This window comes from Cebus imitator, unplaced genomic scaffold (assembly GCF_001604975.1).
Source record: "Cebus imitator isolate Cc_AM_T3 unplaced genomic scaffold, Cebus_imitator-1.0 Scaffold248, whole genome shotgun sequence".
Classification (NCBI taxonomy): Eukaryota; Metazoa; Chordata; class Mammalia; order Primates; family Cebidae; genus Cebus; species Cebus imitator.
In genome coordinates this window covers 273944-297440 of record NW_016107563.1, presented here as the reverse complement: position 1 = coordinate 297440, position 23497 = coordinate 273944, and the positions used below count along the sequence as shown (strand labels likewise).

The window sequence follows — 23497 nt, the reverse complement described above, 5'->3', positions numbered from 1 at the left end:
CTTCAGGCCAATATCCATGATAAATGTACATGCAAAAATCTTCAATAAAATACTGGCAAACCAATTGCAACAGCACATCGAAAAGCTTATCCATCACGATCAAGTAGGCTTCATCCCGGGGATGCAAGGCTGGTTCAACATATGCAAGTCTATAAACATAATCTGCCACATTAACAGAACCAAAGACAAAAACCACATGATTATCTCAATGGATGCAGAGAAGGCCTTTGACAAAATTCAACAGTGTTTTATGCTAAAAACTCTCAAGAAACTAGGTATTGATGGAACATACCTCAAAATAATAAAAGCTATTTATGACAAACTCACAGTCAAAATCACACTCAATGGGCAAAAACTGGAAGCATTCCCACTGAAATCTGGCACTAGACAAGGATGCCCTCTCTCACCACTCCTATTCAACATAGTATTGGAAGTTCTAGCCAGAGCAATCAGGCAAGAAAAAGAAATAAAAGGGTATTCAATTAGGATAGGAGGAAATCAAATTATCTCTATTTGCAGAGGACATGATTGTATATTTAGAAGACCCCACTGTCTCAGCCCAAAATATCCTTAAGCTGATAAGCAACTTCAGCAAAGTCTCAGGATACAAAATCAATGTGCAGAAATCACAATCATTCCTATACACCAATAACAGACTTAAAGAGAGTCGAATCATGAGCAAACTGCCATTCACGCTTGCTACAAAGAGAATAAAATACCTAGGAATACAACTAACAAAGATGTCAAGGACCTCTTCAAGGAGAACTACAAACCACCGCTCAAAGATATAAGAGAGGACACAAACAAATGGAAAAACATTCCATGCTCATGGTTAGGAAGAATGAATATTGTGAAAATGGCCATACTGCCCAAAATAATTTTTAGATTCAACATCAAGCTACCTATGTCTCTCTTCACAGAACTGGAAAAAACACCTTAAATTTCATATGGAACCCAAAGGGAGCCAGCATAGCCAAGATAATTCTAAGCAAAAAGAACAAAGCTGGAGGCATCATGCTACCGGACTTCAAATTATACTACAAGCCTACAGTAATCAAAACAGCATGGTACTGGTACCAAAACAGAGATATAAACCAATGGAACAGAACAGAGGCCTCAGAGGTAATTCCACACATCTACAACCATCTAATCTTTGACAAAAACAAGCAATGTGGAAAGGATTCCCTATTTATTAAATGGTGTTGGGAAAACTGGCTAGCCATGTGCAGAAAGCAGAAACTGGACCCCTTCCTGACACCTTACAGTAAAATAAACTACAACCATCTAATCTTTAACAAAAACAAGCAATGGGGAAAGGATTCCCTATTTAGTAAATGGTGTTGGGAAAACTGGCTAGCCATGTGCAGAAAGCAGAAACTGGACCCCTTCCTGACACCTTACACTAAAATTAACTCCACATGGATTAAAGACTTAAACATAAGACCTAATACCATAAAAACCCTAGAAGAAAACCTAAGCAAAACCATTCAGGACATAGGCATAGGCAAGGACTTCATGACTAGAATATCAAAAGCATTGGCAACAAAAGTCAAAATAGACAAATTGGATCTAATTAAACTTCAGAGCTTCTGCACAGCAAAACAAACAATCATCAGTGTGAACCAGCAACCAACAGAATGGGAAAAATTTTTTTCAATCTACCCATCTGACAAAGAGCTAATATCCAGAATCTACAAAGAACTAAAACAGATTTACAAGAAAAAAAACAAACAAATCCATTCAAAAGTGGGCAAACAGACACTTTTCAAAAGAAGACATTTATGAGGCTAACAAGCAAGAAAAAATGCTCAACATCACTGGTCATTAGAGAAATGCAAATCAAAACCACACTGAGCATCTCATGCCAGCTAGAATGGCGATCATTAAAAAATCTGGAGACAACAGATTCTGGAGAGGATCTGGAGAAACAGGAACTCTTTTACACTGTTGCTGGTAGTGTAAATTAGTTCCACCATTGTGGAAGACAGTGTGGCGATTCCTCAAGGACCTAAAAATAGAAATTCCATTTCACTCAGCAATCCCATTACTGGGTATATATCCAAAGGATTATAAATCATTCTACTATAAAGACACATGCACATGCATATTCATGACGGCACTGTTTACAATAGCAAAGACCTGGAACCAACCCAAATGCCCATCAATGATAGACTGGACAAGGAAAATGTGGCACAAATACAACATGGAATACTATGTAACCATAAAAAACGATGAGTTCATGTCCTTTGTAGGGACATGGATAAACCTGGAAACCATCATTCTCAGCAAACTGACACGAGAACAGAAAATCAAACACCACATGTTCTCACTCACAGGCGAGTGTTGAACAATGAGAACACATGGACACAGGGAGGGGAGCATCACACACTGGGGTCTGCCTGTGGGCAATAGGGAAGGGACAGTGGTGGGGTAAGGAGGTTGGGGAGGGACAACATGGGGAGAAATGCCAGATATAGGTGATGGGGGGATGGAGGCAGCAAACCACATTGCCATGTAGGTACCTATGCAACAATCCTGCATGTTCTGCACATGTACCCCAGAAGCTAAAGTGCAATTATATATATATATATATATATATATATATATATATAGGCACATGTGGCAAGGAAGAAGAAGGTGGGCCAGGATGATCCTCTGAATGTTCAGATCAACTAGCTATATCCACAGCTTAGCAGCAAACATGTCTACACTGTGATGAAAAGGAGTTGGGCACAAAGTCTTTTTCCAGGTTTGAACACGAGTCTCTTTCCATTCTTTTGGCACAAGGGTTTAGACCAAGGTTAACTAAAGACTGAGATTTGAAAAGTGCTATGAGCCATACTTTGATTAATGGCCTTTTATATAGATATTAAAGGAAAGGAAACTTTTGTTTCTACCCAGTTGGAGCTTTATGGCTGTTACTTTGATTCAAAATAAATTAGAAGAATCAAAGAATAAAGCTTAAAATACCCAGGAAATAGCACATTGTAACATAAGTGGAAACATCTGGGACCCTGTTTCTAGCTCCTGTAAGAAGTCAGGCCACTTCAACAAACATCCTCTTACACCATCCAAACCTCAGTGAAACATCCTTCAATGAGAGATGCAAAATCCACTTGGTTAGAGTTAAAGGCTTCTATAAAATGTCTTCAATACCTACTTCTGTTCATTATCACCAAACAGATACAAATCTGGATGTATTTTTGATCAAATAATCATTTTGATAATCATCACCATTGTTTATGATTTGGAGTGGAGGTGACAGGAGAAAAAGGGCTAATTTTTAGCAATGTAATTTCTTTTGAGAAAAGCAACAAAAGTATAATGTTTAAAACAAAACTATAGAGAAGAAAAAAAAAAAAAAGACAAAACCACTCAGGATCTTAATACAACAGATTAATACACACTTTTTCTATCATTACTTTTTTATGTCCATATATTGACAAAATTTCCTATTTAAGCAAAAAAATTATAATTCTGTACCTACAATTTTATGAATTCTCTTTACTTAATAGAGTGGGAACACCTTTCAGCTCCATTACATATTATTTGTTACCATAATGATATGAGGGTATTTCATTTAAATATGTATATTTTATTTTATAATCCCTTATTTCTTCATATTTAATTTGTTTCAATATTTTTCTTTCATAGGCAATGCAGATGTGAGCATTCCTTTTACTGTTTTTAATTGACAAATAAAAATTATATATATTTTTGGCATACAACATGATGTTGTCATATATGTATACATTATGGCAAAATTAAGTCAAACTACTTAACATATCTATGACTTCACATACTTATCATTGTCTTGTGGTAAGAACATTTAAGATTACTCTCTTAGCAATTTTCAAGTGTACAATATATTAATATTAACTATAATCACTATGCTACACAACAAATCTTCAGAACTTATTTAACTTTGGCTAACAAAAGCTTTGTACCCTTTTCCCAACATCTCCCCATTCCTCAACCCCCTTCCTCGCAGCCACTGGCAACTACAATTCTTCCTCTGCCTCTATGAGTTCAACTTTTAAACATGTGGACATGTAAGTGAGACCATGTGGTATTTTTCTTTCTGTGCCTGAATTTTTTCATTTCTCATATGTCCTCCAGGTTCATCCATGTTGTCACAAATGACAGAATTTCCTTATTTCAAGGCTCAATTGTATTCCATTGTATACCACATTTTCTTTATTAATTCCTCTATTGATGAACACTTAGGCTAATTCCACATCTTAGTTATGGTGAATAATGCTACAATTAACATGGGAGTACAAGTATCTCTTAAACATACTAACTTCACTTCCTTTTCTATATATATTCAGAAATGGGGGTGCTGGATCATATGGTAGTTCTACTTTTAATTTTTTGAGGAACTTCTATACTGTTTTCCATAATGGCTGTACTAATTTACATTCTCACCAACAGTGTAAAGGCCTTACTCCCTTTTCTTCACCTCCCCACCAACACTTATCTTTTATCTTTTTGGTAATAGTCATTTTAACTGGTGTGAGGTGATATCTCACTGTGATTTTAACTTGCATTTCCCTGATGATTAGTGATGTTGGGCACCTGTTCATATTCCTATTGGCCATTTTTTCGTTGTCTTTTAAGTAATGTCTACTCGGGTCCTTTGCCCATGTTAGTTTGTCTTCTTATTATTGAATTGTTTGAGTTCATGGGCATAATTTTTGTGCATACTTATGATTATCTCCTTAAGATAAATTCCCAAAAGTGGCATTGCTATATCAAGAAACATACCTAGTATATTGCTCCTATAACTAAGTTACCACAAAATACATCTTCTAAAACAATACAAATTTATTACCTTAACATTCTGAAGGGCAGAATTCTGAAATTAGTTTCACTGGGATAAAGTCAAAGTGTTGACATGAATGCTTCCTCCTAGAGGCTCTGCGAGGAAAAACCATTTCCTTGCCTTTTTCAGCATCTAACAGCTGCCTGTAGTCCTTGGTTTGTGGCCCCTTCCTCCATCTTCAAAGCATATCACTTCTATTTCTGCCACACCATCACATCACCTTCTTTTCTGACTGACTCTTCCCATATCTCTCTTATAAAGACCAATGTGATTATGTGGGGTCCACATGGATGATCCAGGATAAACTCCTCATATCAAGATCTTTAATCATATCTACAAAATTCCTTTTGCCAAATTTTTAAGGTAATGTTTATGGGTTCCAAAGAGTAGGACATGGACATATGTGGTAGTCAGTTTTCAGCCTATTGTTGAATAAATAGTGCTGAGAAAATTGGCTATTCATTTGAAAAAAAAATAGATAACATAAACTATATCAGAATAAATTCTAGATTGATTAAAATAAGAGTCTGCTAACATTTTCTATTAAAAAAATAGGTAGAGAGTAAAGAGTTTTGGGTTTGCAGACCATGTGATCTCTGTCATAATGACTGAACTTTGTCATTATAGTGCAAAGCAATCATAGATAATACCCAAACAAATGTGTGTGGCTGTGCCTCAATAAAATTTTGTGTATAAAAACAAGAAATGAACCAGACTTAGTCCATCGCTCATAGTTTGCTGACCCTAGTTAAAGACAGGCACAAATGTGAAAAAAAAAGAAAAAGAAACAATAAAAGCACCAAAAAACCAATAGGTAAATTCTTATATAGTCATTGCACAAAAAAAGAATTGATAAACATAAAATCAAAGGCAGAAACTATAAGATAAAATATCTGTAGATTTGCCATCACAAAGATCAGAAAACTCCATAGAAGTACTAAAAGTTAAATGAGGTATGAAAGAAACTAGTTCTTTATACCTCTATCAAGAATGTCACAAAGGGAGCCATAAGCAAGAAAGCCCCAATTGGAATCTCAAAATAAGCTGGAAAAGTAAAAATTGAGGAGACTGTTTCAGAAAGAGGTATATTCTGTCTTTCTGCCACAAGTAAATACCAGCTATGTGTACACAAAATAGAAGCGAGCCCATGTGCATCTGAAGTCAATGAGGAAAATGGAATGAATTTTAGTTATATTCCCTTCCAGGCTCCAGTTTCATCATCTCTTAAATGAAAGTAACAACCCCAGTCTTTCATACTTCACAGGGTGGTTCTGAGAGTTAAATGAGAGGAAAGAATGGGAAGCAGCTTTGAAAATTATAAAGTGCCAGGATCTAGGTAAAATCCAATTTTGACAAATACTGAATATAATACCCAATTCAATGATACTCTTTTTCCATGACCAGGCTGAAAGCAATACTATTAATAGTATTGCTTTGATGATGCATATGGAAGAATTCTCTTTGAAGGAAAAATCACACACTTCTGCCTATGTAGCTTTCCATTTACTTAACAAAGTTGAGTTTCTTGTGGTACTCAAAAATGTAAAAAATGTAAAATCTAGACCGCATTAACCATTTAGTAACCTAAAAGAAGGTTATTACTGAAGCATGAGAGTGACACAGAGGGAGAGTTGAAAATCAGGACAGGTATAAGCAGGAACCTAATTCAGATAGCACCTAACAGCCATGGTAGAAATTTCGGACTTTATATTAGAAACAATGGAAAGCCACTGAAGAGTTTTGAGCAGCAGCATAATATAAACAGACTTGTGTTTTTAAAAGATCACCTTGGCTCCAAGGCAAAGAATGAATTGGAAAGAACAAAAGTGACAACTAGAAGATAAGTTTGAAAGCTTACACAATAATCCAGGCATAAGTTTAAGGTATCATAAACTAAGGTGACAGTGATGGCGGTAGAGAGAAGTGTATAAGCTCACAAGTTATGCAAGAATTAAAATCAACAAGACTTGGTGATGGCCATGATAAGAGGAATGTTAAAGGAGGTTTCAAGAATGACAACCAGGTTTCTAGCTGAGAATTTAATAGAAAACAGTAAACATTGTCCCATCCTTAGACTAATAATGGGTAATAACTGACATTTATTGAGTAGTTGATCAACATCTGTCATTGTGATAAGTACTTTACATGTTTCATTTAAATCATATAACAAATATGAGAAACGTCTTAAAATAATGTCCATTTTATAGATGTGGGAACCTAAACACTGAAGGGTTTTTTCAAGGGCCACTAGCTAGTTCATGGTAGAAATGGGATTTGGATCAAGCAGTCTACTTCCAGGGCCCAGGTTCCTCACACTTACCTAGGGGAAGATGAATGAGTGAGTACTCCATGACTGAGCAAAGTCGAGCTCATCTAGAGAAGATGCGGAATGCCAGCAAAGATCCTCATATCCTAGCAGGAAAATGGAAACTATAGAAATTTTTAAAGGAAGAGATGAACCTTGGAGCTAGTTACTTTCCCTTGAGAAGCTTTGTGTCAAGTTGAGAGGCTTCAAAAATTCATGTGTCCAAAATATGATACAGAGTCAGTTATGAGGCTTTCTTTGGTGACTGTGATGGTTAATTTTGTGCATCAACTTGACTGGGCTACGGGGTATCCAGACCTTTGGCCAAATGTTAATTGTTGTGTGTGTGTGTGTGTGTGTGTGTGCATGTAGGTAGGTATTTCTAGATATGATTAACATATGAATCAGTAAACTGAATAAAGAAAATTGCCTTCCTTAATGTAGATGAGCCTTATCCAATCAGCTGAAGGCCTCAATAGAACAAAAAGGCTAAGTATGGAGTAACTCGAATTGAGACATTGGTCTTATCTGGTTTTCAAACTTGGACTGAAGCATAGGCTCTTCCTGGATCTCCAGTTTGCAGACTTTCACACTACAACTTACACCATGGGTACTCCTGGTTCTTATGCCTTTAGCCTTGGAATCTCTATCTACTTTTTTTTCTCTCTCTCTGTTTCTCTCCCTCTTTCTTTCTCTATCTCTTCCTCTCTCTCTCTCTCTCTCTCTAATGGATTATAAATCAAATGGAGCCAAAGTTAATCCTGAGGCTTTTTCTCAAGCTTTTCATTCACTTATTCAAGCAAAAAAAATATTTTTAAAAGCATATTATGAGTCCAGGCACTGTTCTAGGTAATGCAAATTTAAAAAAAAAAAAGGAAAATCCTTGTGCCACATGAGGTATATATTGTTCTGGAAGAGGCAATAAAATAACTACAAAAAATGTGGTAAGTAAACCATACATAATACATAAAATAATGTTAAAAGCTAAGAAGGAAGAAACAGAAGAGATGTGAAATGGTGATGGGGAGATGTTGAAATATGTCAGAGGTCGAACAGCCAATGGGAAAGAGGCATTGTCTTTCATCTGGAGCCACAGGACTCCCATTTCTGCCTCCATGAGGGCAGAGTTTGACTGAAAATGAAGTCAACTGAGGGGAAAGCAGAATCAAGAGTTGCAGAGAAACAAAATCTTAATGACTTCATTGGAGCACTGGACTCGGCTGTGCCTCAAGTTTTTTTCAGTTGTGAGGTAATAAGTGCTCTTATTTTTTGTTTGAATTGGGTTTTCTGTCACTTAAACCAAAAAAAGACTTGAGTAATGCCAACACTTTCAAGTATATATAGAAGCTTCAAGTACCTTACAATGTGTTTCTAAGTGGGGTTCCTGCTGTACTTGGATTATTGAATAGCTAGAACTCATTTCTAATTAGCAGTATATATTTACATGCAAACACCTAAAATTAAAAGATCTTAAAAACAGCATGTTCATTTAAATGTGTTTAAACAAGTCCCCTAAAGTGTGGTTTATACTATTAAGGAACCCTTTCTTAAAGATTATTCCAAGGTTACTCTTGTCCAGATCAATGAGATTTTAGCAGATACATTTTGACAGAAAGAAATAATTATTATTATTCGACAGAAAAGAAAAAAAAACCTTACCTTATTTTTTGTTGGTGGTGATGGTTACATTTTAGAGGACATAGAGCCAAGGGTCGATCTTTATCTGCTCAAAAGGGAGGCCCACTCATCAGTCACTGGCTGTCCTACCACGCTAGTGTTTCAAGCACACTAGGACCACACTCGCTGGGGTTAACTCAACTTGGTAATTATGATCTACCACAACATGCCAGTTACCAGAACCCAAACACGTATTAAAGTTCATTTAAATTTAAGATTAGAAAAAGCAATAAATACATTTTTAATTTTCCTCATCGTCCTTTCTCCATTCCTCCCCTCTATCTAATCTTCCTTCCTTCCCAGTCCTAAATAAAAACCAACAAATCAAAGCCACACCACAACCATAAAATGACAGTTGCTCTCCCCTTCAGCCCCACATCCCTCTAGGGGACCCTTCTTCCATACATAACAGGTTGTTGAGTGGGACTTCTGCTCCTCCAGAACCTAGCAGGAGGACACGTGCATGGGACCAGGAAATGATAATCACCCCACATTACAGGGAAGCCACAGACAGGGAAAAAACATCTCTCTGGGGATTATTAAAAAAGAGCCAATCTAACTCTGCCATTTTTGCCATCCCTGGAACAGAGTCCACCTCATCGTTTATGAATGACCAAAAACAAGGAGATTCAAAGGAATCCTGAGAGATGAGGATGAGCCATCAGCCTGGGTGAGCTGACCCCGGCCTTTCCTCTCCTTCCTATAGAACAAGACATGGAACTACTTCTCTCTTATTAAGCAAAGCAAGAGGGCTGCATAAGTATCAATCATAGAGTGACCTGTAAGAAGGAGAGACTGGCTTCTTTTTCCCAGGTTGAATGTCTGCATATGCAGCCTATTTTGCTCAGCTGCTCATGCCTTTCTAAGCAGGGAAAATAATTAGAGAGAGAAAGAGCAGAGCAGAGAAAGGGGTGATAAGTGGAACGTCTTTCATGCGGATTTGTAAGTTTCCTCTGGATAGCTGAACTCTAGGGAAGATAGCTTAGCTTGAACTAACTTCCTAGTACTCCACCTAAGACCAATCCCCAAGCTGGATGCTAAGGGGACTGCAAACCCAGGTGGGGCTTCCACATTAGGAAAATGTGGAGCAGAAAGGCCTCCTTCTGGACTCCAGTGATTTCATGCAGGCATCTTAGGAGGGAGACTCAACAGTCGGCAATCATTATTCAGAGAGGGAGCAACACGTAACAGAGGATATAGGTGCACTGTTAAGCACTAAGCTTGGTAAACTTCTTACCTTACCTCTTCCATCTGCCCGAACACTGAGAATATGAAATTAGAAGGATTAGAGGAAGAGTGAGGGAGCAGACCCTACCACCCCAAAGGCCTCAAGTTGAAGCTTTAAGGGTGAGGAAGGGAACATTAAATGAATAGGAGACTGAACTTTTAAACTAGATTAATTAGGGCTGATATTTTCAATATCTGAAAACAACTGGAAAGCCATTGGTACCCAAGGTTTTGTTACAGGACAAGAAAAGGGATCCAACAGAATATAGATGAACGTAGTGACTAAAGTAAAATAAAATCTAGTCTGAGTCAGACTTCTGTCTGGAAGGTTTGCATCTACCAAACATCCCTAAAAATCCATCTCTTGCATTTGCACAAGCCTGTGGCAAATTTAAACACCACGTCAGCTCAAGTTCCCCATGAAATCACATGTGGCGATAAGTGCTAGGAGAAAGCAGAGAAGCTCTTCAATATTGAGAAAATCCACAGTTCACAAGAAGAAAAAAAAAATCCATAGCACTAGAAAATGAGATTTCCTAAGACCTTGGGATAAAGCTTTTAAAATTGGGAGCAACATTGAGATTTTTTAATTTGGGGCTCAATAACAGCAAAAGTTTTCAATAATATGTATTTTTAACTTCTATTTGATGGGATCCTTACTAGTAACTTAATGAGGATTTTTGTTTGCCTGATCTCACACACTTGTTTTATTCAGCCTAAATACAGCCTAAGTATTTATACATTAACTTTATATGTTGAGTTTATACAACAGTATTCTACTATATTTGAATATTTCTGTTTATGAGTTTCAGTCACCTTGAGATTTCAGACTGAAAGAGAAGTCAAAACCAAAGGTTTTAGTAAAAAATTAAAGTCCACATGACATCAGGAAATATCAATAACCATGTAGAAGAAGGCAATAAGGAAAAGGAGAGAGTGAGGTCAATACACGCAGAGACAGCTGGGGTAAGAGACGGAGGGGTGAGTCCTGCAGACATTCAGACCCCTGAAGGCAGTCACGTCTAAGGCCATTGTCTTTCTTTCCATCTTTCATTTTGATTACAAAAATTCAGAAATCCTTAGTTCTGTCTAAGTTTGTTTGCAGTTGGCTTCTGTCCCCTAAAACCAAACAATTGAACAGTAACAAAGCTACCTATAAAAATGCATGTCATAGCTCTGGTTTGTATCTATTCCAAGGGAAGGAGAGACAGAAGAAAAGAGAGGAATCATGGTCTAAAAGAAATAAGTAAGGAATGGGGCAAGAATAGACAGCATTGGAGACTCTTAATCGGATGACAAAAGTGGGGCAAGAGGAGACAGCACGGGAAACTTAATCAGATGACAAAAGAGTAGAGATTTAAAAAATATATTGTTGGATAAGAGGAACTGTTATGACATGAAAACGGACTCTAGAAAGTTTTATCCTACATCAAAGAACAGACTTTATTGAAAATGTCCCGGAGCTAAATCAGTCATGGGGAAATAGGAATCATGCAGAGCGGCCCAGGACACCTCAAAAGGATCCATATACCACAGTTAAAAGAATGACCTAGTAAAGTTTTTTAATCACAATTTTAACAGTGGAACTCTGTCTTTTAATGCACTATTACTTTGAACACAAATATGTAACAGAGATAAAAGCGATAAATCAATTATTAGAGCAATTTAAACCTTTATCACTTGACCTCCAATATTCATTGTTTATAAAACCCCTAAATCCCCTCCAGGAAACATTTGGATTTTGTGGAGCACAATATGAAAACCACTGACTGGAAATACACTCCCACACATGCACCTGTTCCATACATTTTATATCATGCTTAAAGACAGCCTTACACTCTAGCAACTACAAAAATACTGCACATAACACAGTACTCATAAAAATCATAGAATTTACATGCAGATACTTGGTACTTTTAGAAGGAAAACAAACCATATCTAAGCTTGCTTATTTAGACCACTGCTTTTTTTATTTATTCCTACGAAATGCTCATGTTCCTTGCAATTGCACTCATGCTTTCTTCAATCATGCCCCACATACCAGTTTTTCTCAGGAATTTCCATTTATATTTAATGCCTGTATCTTGTAATTTCTTGAAAAGGACAAAGACAGAAGTCCAGTCAAGGCCATGAGACTGTTTTCCTCCTAAGAAACTGTCAGCCAAATTTCTCAGGGAGGAACTGGAAATTAAGTGAGAGACATTGATAAATTTCCCTGCTGAACAATCAATAAAACCTCCACCATCCTGCTCAGATTCCCACTGTGGAAGCAAGAGCCATAATTACATTGTCAAAAATTTAAGTTGCCCAGGCTGACAGCAACCCCCTTGAAAAGTGACAAGTGATTGGCACTCAGTTTGGATGGTGAACCTGGATTGGCAGACAGAGTGATGAAGGCAAAAGGCAAGAGTGAAATTTCCTTATTGACTACAGCTACCCAAACCCCAGACTGCCACACTGGAGGAATCCCAAGACCCTTTAGTCATATTAACACATCCAAGTGAGCAGCTGACAGAGTTACTAAACCATCTGAACTCCACCAGCAACTCAGAACCTGTCCTCATCTACTGTTCTGTCCCCATCTACTCCCAAACAAACAGAAACAGAAAAGACAGTGCTGAGTGTGGGTGTGTATGTGCAGGTGTGTGTATGAGGGTGTGGTATTTTCTTCTACATTCAAAGAAATACATGAAACGTGCTTTCAACTCCATCTTGCTTTGTGACAGCTGAACACCAAAGCCTGTCTGCTTGGTGATTTTAATCTAAGATAAAAATCAACTGGAGCAGAAGGGTTTCAAAGGGCAATAATGAAGAATGAGATGGAGGCAGAAGGTGGGAAAGCGACTAGACTGACATGCAGACCGTTTGTGATTCCATAGGACCTGAGCTGGAGTTAAATTAGAATCCATAGGCCCACATGCTGCTGAATATTAGAAACCAAATGTCTGCCAAGGGCCTCGTTTGCAGGGCAGTGCCCTGCTTCTGACTGCACTGGAACCCATGCAAATCATTTCTAAGAAGTCTTTATTGTAACCACACCCAGGAATGGTGGTTATCCACGGCTGGGAAGCAGCTGCACCAAAGAGATTAAAATCTAAAGGTGTTGACTGGATGGTGGGAAGACAACAGAAGATGCCTGGGAATGTTGTTACCGCATGATCTCCAAAGTTAAAACCTTTCTGTTATTCTGATGAAAAGAGATAGACAAGAAAATTAATAAGGAGAAAAATCTCTAGGTAGATTTTGAGACATACGCCCCCACCACCATCATGCCCCACATTTTCTCACCCCTAAAAGAATTATGCACTAATCAGCACTGGGTACTCAGTGCTTTTGGGAAAAAATACATATAGTCAAAAGAGCAGTAGCTAACACATTGTTTTGTGTGCCCAACACTCCGGAGCACTTCATAAGCAGTAAGTGTATGAAGTGGGAACTGTGTTTTTCAGATTTTTTAAAGATCTGTTGAAAGTCATAGCTGATATGTGGCAGAACTGGGCCCATTTCTGATTCCAATTCAATTAACCACTAGAACCAGTGTTTCTCCTAGTGTAGTCAATGGGCCACCTGAGTCACATCACATGTACATTCCCGGGCCCAAAAATCTAGATTTACAAAAATCTCCTCAAAATGGTCTTCTGTGCACCAAAGTTGGTAAATATCCTCACTACATTATCCTGGGAAGCTGAGTAAATGCTGGGTCATTAAGGACTTCCTGGGTGCAAAGCAGTAAATCAAGTTGCTCACTATTTTGCATACGTGTTGGTAAAAGAAAATTAGCTTTTTCCTAAAGCCCTGGTATCACCAGACCCACCTCTGGCTCTAGCAAAAGGCCAGTGAAATTATGTAATGATTTTAGCCATGATATACCACCATGCTGGAGGGGAAATCTGTCTGAGACCTCAGGTGGTGAGGGAGAAGTGACAGGAGAGAATTGATGAGCTGCACGTGGAACTGTGATTCTCTGACAGATACATCACGAAGGGAATCCCTCTCACCTAAATGGCTGAGCTCTTTTCTACATAATATTTCTTTCAAATGCATGAGATGTTGCAGCAGCACATCAGATAGAAAATGGCTTGATCTTTGCCTGTGTTCAACGGGCAAGCTCTGTGATTCAGGTGAGATCCTAGTCAGCTCTCTGTCTTAAACCCTTTGGGGAATGTTTAACCAGTTTTGAAAATGGCCTAATCTGGAAATACGGGGAAACAGGGAGAAAGACAGAGGAGGGAGAAGGAGAATAAAGAAGAGGGAGGATGGAAATGGGGGAGAGAGAGAGGAGGGAGAAAGAGAATAAATGAGAGGGAGGGGGAAGTAAGAGGAAGGAGGAGATGAAAATGAGGAAAGCAGAGAAAAACAAGGTCCCATTCTCAATATCCAGTAACATCAGATGGCTAGAGTAGCAACATTTTTTCTTAACTTTCAGAATTTTCAAAACATATTAGAGGCATTTACCTTGCTTGAATTGCCCCATATTGACTATAACCGACGGCATTAGGGATTTTCTTGACATTTGCTTAATCACAAAGGCTTACAAGCACAGGATACATTTAAAATACAGGCACAAAAGATACATTTATGAGCTCTTTCACTGATTCTTCACACTAGAGCATGAGAATTAGATGAGCTTGGAATGAAAGAGTCAGAATAAAAGAATTAGGAGAGTTTTTACTTTTCCTCATTTGAATTTCTGTTTGCAGTAAAAGTTGTGCTATCTGCATCATATAGGACAGTAGCTCTCAAATCTGAGGATTCCTCCTAAGCCTCAGGGTCCTCTGGACCATCTATGGGCAGGCTGAACCACAAATATATACCAACTTGTTCCCTAGCTGCATTTTTTTAGTAGTAAAAAGCAGCACATTGGGTTGGTGGCTTAAGAGGCCACTGGGCTAGAGCAAACATTTGAAAACCATGGCTGACGTGGAATAGATCCTGGGCTACAAAATCAGTGTAGGTACTTGCTGATGAAGACAGGAGGAAAAAAGGTCTCTTGAAAGTTGATGATAGAATCAACAGAGTAAGCATTTTGAATTTCTGTCCCATGAGTTATGGAGTATTTTTAACCTCACAAAATTTGACGCCCAGTGTCTAGCACCCCGGATAGGCTGCAGTCAACACTGTGGGCATGAGGGAAAGATCTTGCTTCCTCTCACAGTAAGCCAAAAGAGGCATGAGAGTGCTTTTTGATAGACAATGATTGGGGCCTGTGGTTGGTATGAGACAGAGTCTGGACAGAGAAAAATGGCAGACTCCTCGGCACAGCTCCATGCCCACATCTAGGGCAGTTATCCTATGATAAGTGGGTTATTTTGTGATGCCAATATAGAAATATCAATGTAGACATTATGTTTTCTGGAGATTGAGTCACTATCTGGAGCCCACATTTTTGATCCGCCTTTGGCTCATGCTATGCAACCAAAAGCATATAAATGCCCACTGAAATATGCTTACTCATTTTTTTATACTGACATTTTACAGTTGTTAATAAGGATTATCCTGGCACATTTAGTAATTTCCTGAATCTCAAGGGTGAAAAATGTCCATTTTGCAAAGTGGAATTAGATGATCAGAAGGCAAATAAAGTTGGAGCGGAAACACACAGTAGCCTAATCCGTTTTCTCCTAGGAATCCTTAAACACCCCTGCTGCCTGTAAGAGGATTCTAAGCAGAACTATAATTAAACACTGTTCATGGGATAGGGGGTGGGAGGAGACAGGAAGAGGGTTCAGTAACTAAATGAGGTTGTCTGCATTTGATTTGGGATACCAGGCTACTGCATGTCAAGAGATATCAGTACACGCTAAGTAATTGTATCAGTCAGGTTTCACAAGGTTATGCTGCAATTACAAACACAAATCTCAGTGGCTTACGACAGAGGCTTATTTCTCACTCACATACATGAGAGCAGTAGGTCAGCTGCAGCACTGCCCCATGTTGTCTTCATTCAGGTTCGAAGCTGAAGGAACTGCCCCTATCTGGGACAGGCTATTCTCAAGTGGCAGGAAGATAACGAAATGGCTAAAGCATCATAACAGGTCTTAAAACCTTCCCCTGGCCATGTAGTCCACCATTTCTGCTCACATTCCCCTGACAACTCCAAGGCTAAGTCTGCTCTTGCAAAGGGGCTGGGAAGTGTGGTCTACCCACAAGAAGGCACTGAAAGTCACCTAACAGTGGATGGAAGTTTGCACAATCCTCTTACAGGAAAGGGAGCAAATAATTGGGAACTGTGGTATAATCTGCCACCGAAACCATAATGGTTATACTTGCTATTTAAGGAAACAGTACCATGCTCTAACTGATCTGGTTGGCTTAGCAACTATCATCAAAGACTTTTAAATAATTTTATCAGTTTCCATTGCTAGACACAGCTCTACGTCACTTCCTCGGATCAACTGCCTCACTCACCATGCAGGGAAAGAGTTCCATTCCTCACAGCCAGGAACTTGACTCCATAGGGAAAGAAGGGAATTGAGTGGGGACTCCCATAGAGTGTGATCTGAGCTCTGCCTTGGAATGGCTTGTCTTTGGATCCAATCCGGAGCTCTCCACCGTCAGAAACAAGGATGGCATGCGCTCTGAGCTCGATGGGTCCTGGGGCCAGGAAAATCAGCTTGCCCCCTAATGGACAAAGAAAAAATTGTCAGTTCTTGGGAGAATAAGGCTTACTGTTTTGTCAGTTTCAATGCCTAATGAAATCTCCCTCATCTAAATACTTCTGCTGGAATGTGGGCTTATTTTATCTTGCTCTCTCTCTTGTAGAAGCATAGTAGGGTAGACCAGACATCTAGGAGTCAAGAATTACCATTCAGCCAGCTTAGGTTAGCTATTACTATTCTCTGCTGCTGTATTTATTACATTTTCATGAAAATAATCTAAATGTTGGGCAATTTAGGAATGGTTAAATAATGTATGACAAGACTACCAATTTTGCCATTTAACAACATATAAAATTAAGTTTAAAAAAACTGGGACATATACAAGAAATATGGATAGAAGAAGATGTGCCAAAATTGTAAGAATTATAGTGAAAGGAAATGTAACTGGGACTAACACTGTGGCATTTGTAGCATTTAGCTGATCAGCATCCATTATACTTTCTTTTGTTAACAGATGCTAATTTCCTTGAGCTATTGCTCTGACCATTGACTATTGCTGAGTGGGACTGTCAAACAAGACATCTTATCCTACCATGGCCAGAGTCACATACTCAGGCATTAAGAGAAATACGGAGCAAAGGGGAAGAGAGGTAGGAAATGTTTAGATCTCAGTTCCAGTGGTAGCATTCTAAAGAGCCTGAGAAGAACACCTGCTTCTGAGACAACCACCTGCCAATCTCCCTACCTGCCCCACCGCCCCCTACTCGCATCAAATGCTTTGATTCCTATGTATTTCTGTTCCTGATTTTTCAGACTGTTTTCCATTGATTAGCAGGTTACCCAATGCCTTCCCAATAAATATCATTTTTAAAAGAAAAGTTGATTTCTCTTATAGGCCATCAGATAACCTTAACTGATGCACATACCACTTTGCTCTGATGTCCAAATTTTCAGTAACACAACAATATTAGTTAATAATAGAATTATTTTGTATTGTGATATTAAATAATTTAAAAATTAAAAAGATTTTTCATCTTTATAACATGTTTCTTCAAAAGGATTCAGAATATTTACATTTTACATAGCACTTTCTCAGTAATGTCAAAATGATTAAAGCATCCCATGTGAATAAACATTTTAAATTCAATAAGCTGTTAAGTCCATCTTCCTCCTGCGAGTGGTTTGCAAAAGCACCAGATTAAACTCTTCCATCCTGTAACAAAGGAGTCAGAGTTGTGTCTTTATATCCAACACACCAGAGGTCCTCTTTTCTAAATACAACAATAGTTTCCCGTCTCACTCAGAAGTCAGAGTCCTTATATTTGGCAACAAAACGTCCCTCATGATTTACTACGCAACCTCCAGTACCTCTCTAATATCATTTTCTAAAACTCACGCATATGCTCCACACATATTGGCCTGCCTGTTTGTTCTTAAGCAGGCCTGAGGGCCTATGCATGAGCCCTTACCTCTGGAATGTTCTTCTCATATTCCCATGAATAAGAATTATCAGAAATATATAGAATGCTATCAGAATTATCAGAATGTTCTGACAGTCCCATGGCTCGCTCTCCCTTGTTTCTATTCAAATGTTAACTTCTCACTAAGGCCTTCCCTCTCCAGTCTATATAAAATAGCACACCCTACCCCTTGCCTAAATGTCTTTTTCTTTATAATACTTGATATCAGGCATATTATATATTTACAGGTTTATTTTCTGCCCTCTCTCCACTAGAATGCATGCTTTCTGAGGGGAATTATCTGTTTTGTTCACTTCTAAATTCTTGGTATCTAGAAAAGTGGCTAGAAAAACACAATCGGGATGGGTAGCAGTGCCCTGGGCTACAGTGTCACTTCAGCCGCCCAAATGGCAAGCTCCGTGTGGCCATTGAGGCGTCAGCCGCCTCCCTGGCCTCCCTCCAGCGACAAATCACGTCACTGGCCCAGGTAACTCTCCAGAATCGACGAGCCCTTAATCTGCTGATAGCAGAAAAGCGGGGGGGTATCTGTCTGTTTCTTCAGGAGCAATGCTGCTATTACATCAATGAAACAGGCCTTGTGGAAAAAATGTCAACGCTCTTTATCGCCTCCAAGAGGACCTCTGCAAGAAGCAAAATGCATCAGTCTCACCTTTTAACTGGTGGCAATCCCCCTTGCTTACTTGGCTGACCCCTATTATCACCCCCATCATTGTCGTTTGCCTTCTGTTAATGTTGGCCCCTTTTCTTCCTCAGGTTTTTACAGGCCCGCATGAGGGAAATTTCCAGGGTGGCCGTAAACCAGATGCTATTTCAACCCTATGTCTGACTCCCAACTGAGGCACCAGCCAACTGACCCTTCTCCCACACTCCGCCCCTATTCAGCAGGAAGTAGCCAGAAAGAAGCGGCATCCTATATCATCAAAAGGGTCAAAATGTAAGGCTCATTGCCTCGCCGGGAGGCCAGACACAGCCACCTCTGCACCCGGCACCAGGCTCTGCACTCAGCACCTAGCTCTGCTGCAGGGCTCCCCTGGAAGGCTCCAGCTGATGCAAGGCTCCTGGCCGGTTCTCCCACCAGAGAACCCACCCCGTCTCAATCCCACTCCCCTGGAGTCAATCAGAGCACCCAGCTGTTGCTCGTTCCTCCTACCTATAAAAACCTTATGCTCCAGGAAGTTGGTGCGACTTCCCTGGCCCCTTTCCCCGGGACCATGGAACCTTGCCCGGGAGCTGAATAAATTGGATTTTCATTTTCTTAAAAAAAAAAAAAAAAAGTTGGCACTCAATACACAATCAACTGTTGAGTGAATGAGTAAATGGACACATCTTTTTAGAGATTCTGATTTAAACACCTCTATTTCCTTTATATACAAACATATATACAGACTCCCATTTTCTCAGAAACGATGTTGTTCTTACACTTAATCTTAAGTCCACACAGTGTCTCAATGAGCAAAGTGGGGGTAAAGGATGTAGAGAGAGCAAGGTACCCAAAATAGCTCCAAAGCCAGATTCTATTATAATAAGAAGAGTCTTGGTGTGAGGCAGTGGAGAGCAAAGACTCTTCATCTGCTAAATGTAGCCATAAATCCTGAGTGCCAAGTTATTGAGTTGAGTTTTTGTTGCTTTCCAGAAATTACAGCTGGAAACAGTTAAACATACACTGGAGAAACAAGAGGGAGAGAAGAAGGCAAAAATACTTTTGTCATTACCACGTAAACCAAAAATAAAATGTTAAGTCCCAGGCTAACTGAATCAACCCCTCCTCTTAGGCAAGCGCATTCCAAAGTTAAACTGTAAAACTAGTTCAGGCCATGATGGGAAGGGAGTGTCAGACACACCTCATTATACCCTACTCCCTTTGGAATTCAGACACAACTAACCAGCATTAACATTAGAACAAAGACATCAAGACTGACAAAACAGACTTTGTAGCAATAGGACACCAAATTCCAACCTGACTCTAGTATAGTATCACATGACAGATAGCAGACCCTGAATGGGCCTGCAAAGCTGTCTTGTGGGGAAAATCTACATTCTGTAGAGAATTCCCTTCCCTTTCTGGATATTTACCCTGATCCAGGAAAGTGCTAACTAGGAGTCTGGAACCTTTTTAAGTCTGCTAAGAAACATTTACAATCTATTCTCTCTGAAGCCTGCTACCTGGAGGCTTCATCTGTATAATAAAAACCTTGAGCTCCACAACCACATATCTTAATCCAAACACTGTATTCTGTTGATTCCAGGTCTTTAGATAAGTTAATAAGTTAACTCCACCAACTGCCAATCAGAAAATCTTTGGATCCATCTATGACCTGGAAGCCTCTGCCCCTACTTGTCTCACCTTTCCAGGGCAAAGCAATGTACATCTTATATGTATTGATTGATGTCTTATGACTCCCTAAAGCATATAAAACAAAGCTGTAGCCTTACCACCATGGGCACATGTACTTAGACCTCTTGGGACTGTGCCCCAGGCCATGGCCACTCAAATTTGGCTCAGAATTAATCTCTTCAAATATTTTACAGAGTTTGAGTCTTTTCATTGACAATTGTTTACCTCCATCTTAGTGCAGAGATAGTGATCAATAAATGTTTGACTCAGTAGTCAAATATGGAGCCCACATCTTCCCTAATTTCTCTTCAGCTTTCCTCAGATCCCTTCCTCAAACCTTCTTTTCTTCAGTTCTAAAGTCCAAGCCATAGGCCATCAGTAACAGTCATGGGATGTATGCTTGGACCAGACTCCTTCAAGGGCCCTTTTCTTTCAGCCACAATTTAGAATAACACATCCTGCCTGGGTATCCATTTCTCCAACTGCTAAATGAGTATGGTAAGAATTTCACCCTCAGAAGATTAAGGTGAGATTTATTGAAATACTACTTATAGATCCCTGGTCTAGAGTCTGATACTTATTCAATCCTTAATGCAATGGTCTCTGTGGCTATAATCACACTTACCATCTTCACTTCCTCCATTATTGCTATGAAAACATTCTTGCAAAGATTCTGACAGTGAGAAAAAATCTAACATGGCTTACTCCATCTTGCTCCTAGCCTCACAGGCTGGCTGGCTTCGCTCATTCTAGGTGTAGGCCAAGCTAACCAAGGGAGGAATTTAGTTTATAGTCTAACCTTAAAGCAAGGATGATAATAGCCCTTTCCAGAATTAAACCATCTTTGTAAAACTAAAGAAAGGCCACAAAATTAGGAGTATAAGAGGGGCCAAAATTCTGCTAAGATGTTTAGCATATTTAAACAATAACCGGCCATTGTTCCAGAGGTCACAAGATTTGCAACTTTTCCAATTACTCCTGTAGATAACACCACTATTGTAGAAACTAAGATTGATCTTTTGATTTTTTTTAGAGTTTTGTATTTCTGATCAGCAGCTGACTTCACTCAGCTTCATTACTCAAGACTCAACCCATCCTCTGGCCCTTACCTAAAGACAAGACTCAGCACACAAGGACTGTTTTCCATACCCCTAAGCTTTCATCCCCAACCAAACAATATTCCCCATACCCTAGTCCCCTGCCCAACAAACTATCCTTGAAAACCCTAATGGCTGAGCCTTCAGAGAGACTGATTTGGGTAATAATCCCAACCCCCAAGTGGTGTGGATGGTCTTGCATCAATTAAACGCTTTCTTTACTGCATGCAATGCTACAGTGTCGCTAAATTGATTTTGTCTGTGCATCTGGCAGGACAAACTCACCAGGTGATTAGATTTACAACCTGCTCAATTTCTACAAGTGCCCTACCACCTAAGCACTGCTAGACCATCCGCATCTAACATCTCTCCGTTACTGCTCCTTTTGAAATATGTCATGTATAATATTTCATACTCTAAGGTAAAGCAGCAAGGTCAGTCCACAGGCTCAATGCCAAGGCAGTACCATACTGTTACCAGACTTCCAAAGGATTCCCTACCCATTTTGACTTTAATTTTTCCTTTCATTGTCATTACATAGAAATTCAGTAATAATCACGAATCCCACTGAGAAGAAGAAGGAAGAAACGTGACCTGTCCTACAGGTCACATTTTATGTTAACTAAAATTTTTTCCTCACCGCCACATGTCATTAATGTCCTACATAATTATATCCAACTGGTAGAAAATGGATTTGCATGACAGGACTCCCACATTGTAAGTAGTCAGGAAATCTAAACTGACCTTGATGAGAAAGTGGTGAAGGCAGGGAATGAAATCAAGGGTCCTGTCCCGAGTCTACTACTGACCTCTGAATGACCCTCAGTAAGTCCCACACAATTGCTGGGCCTCAGATTATTCAGGACCAAAATCTCTCCTATTCAGTGCCTATCAGTAGTCTGTGTTTTCATCCACAAAGTAGAAGGTAGAATCATGGGTTTGCTGAGGTTCCTTCCAACTCTAGAACACTTGATGTCTACATCTTTAAGAATGCAGTCAGATGTGCATGGGACACTAATAGAAGCATGAGGCTCATGTTTTCCTGACACCACCTGTGCTGCAGTAATCACTGAGTTTCACTTGAGCAACATATGAGATGCACGGTCAGGAATTCAAATAAGACTACAGGGAAAACAAGAAAGCCACTGTTTATTCAGCACTTACCATGTGCCAAAATCTGTAGATATATTGTCTGAAATGACCTTCAAAACCAGTCTATGAGACAAAGATCACATTCTTTATTTCACAGAGCAGAATGTGGCTAAGAGGCCTTTATACCTATTCCAGCCCAGAATAGGTAGAACCAAGCATTAGAACCCAGGACCACCCAACCGAAAGGCTCAGATCCTATCCATTTCCACAAACCTTCCTTGGTAGCTTTCAATTAATTAGGGTTGTTCTCAGAGTTACATGTAAGGAAAAACATGTGTGAAACTAAGAAAGTTTGCCTATGGCTTGTTTATACATGATTTATTTTAATTTTATAATGAAGATATACCTTGCCTTGTTCCAAAAAGGATTTGAAACAGATTACAAGGATTAGTGGTAAAATATATAAACCTGGGCTTGGTCCCTTTTACTATGAAGAAAAATATTAAATACACTGCAATAAATTGGTAGAAATTTTGAAATATCATTTACTGACAGGAACTAATAATGATGCTAATGAAGGGAGAAAAACTCATACCAAAGAAAATGAATTATTTGTGTTGTCAGGAGTGTGATAAACAGGACTAATTAATTAATATGAACATCATTAACTCCTGCTAAAAAGCATGCCCACACCGCTTTATTAGTGGCAAATATAAGAAAACCTAGGTACATTTAGAAGGAAGTTTGAGGCCGGGCGCGGTGGCTCAAGCCTGTAATCCCAGCACTGTGGGAGGCCGAGGCGGGTGGATCACGAGGTCAAGAGATCAAGACCATCCTGGTCAACATGGTGAAACCCCGT

The 23497-nt window shown here is 39.2% G+C and overlaps 1 protein-coding gene across 1 annotated transcript in view; it reads right to left on the bottom strand.

Annotated features, from left to right (window-relative positions):
* PKHD1 (PKHD1 ciliary IPT domain containing fibrocystin/polyductin) overlaps positions 1-23497 on the bottom strand; it is a 364705-nt gene that overhangs the window by 185798 nt on the left and 155410 nt on the right. Inside the window, exon 36 of the mRNA XM_037727929.1 lies at positions 16443-16655. Within this exon, the coding sequence (XP_037583857.1) occupies positions 16443-16655 (213 nt within the window). The remainder of the gene's footprint in view (positions 1-16442; positions 16656-23497) is intronic.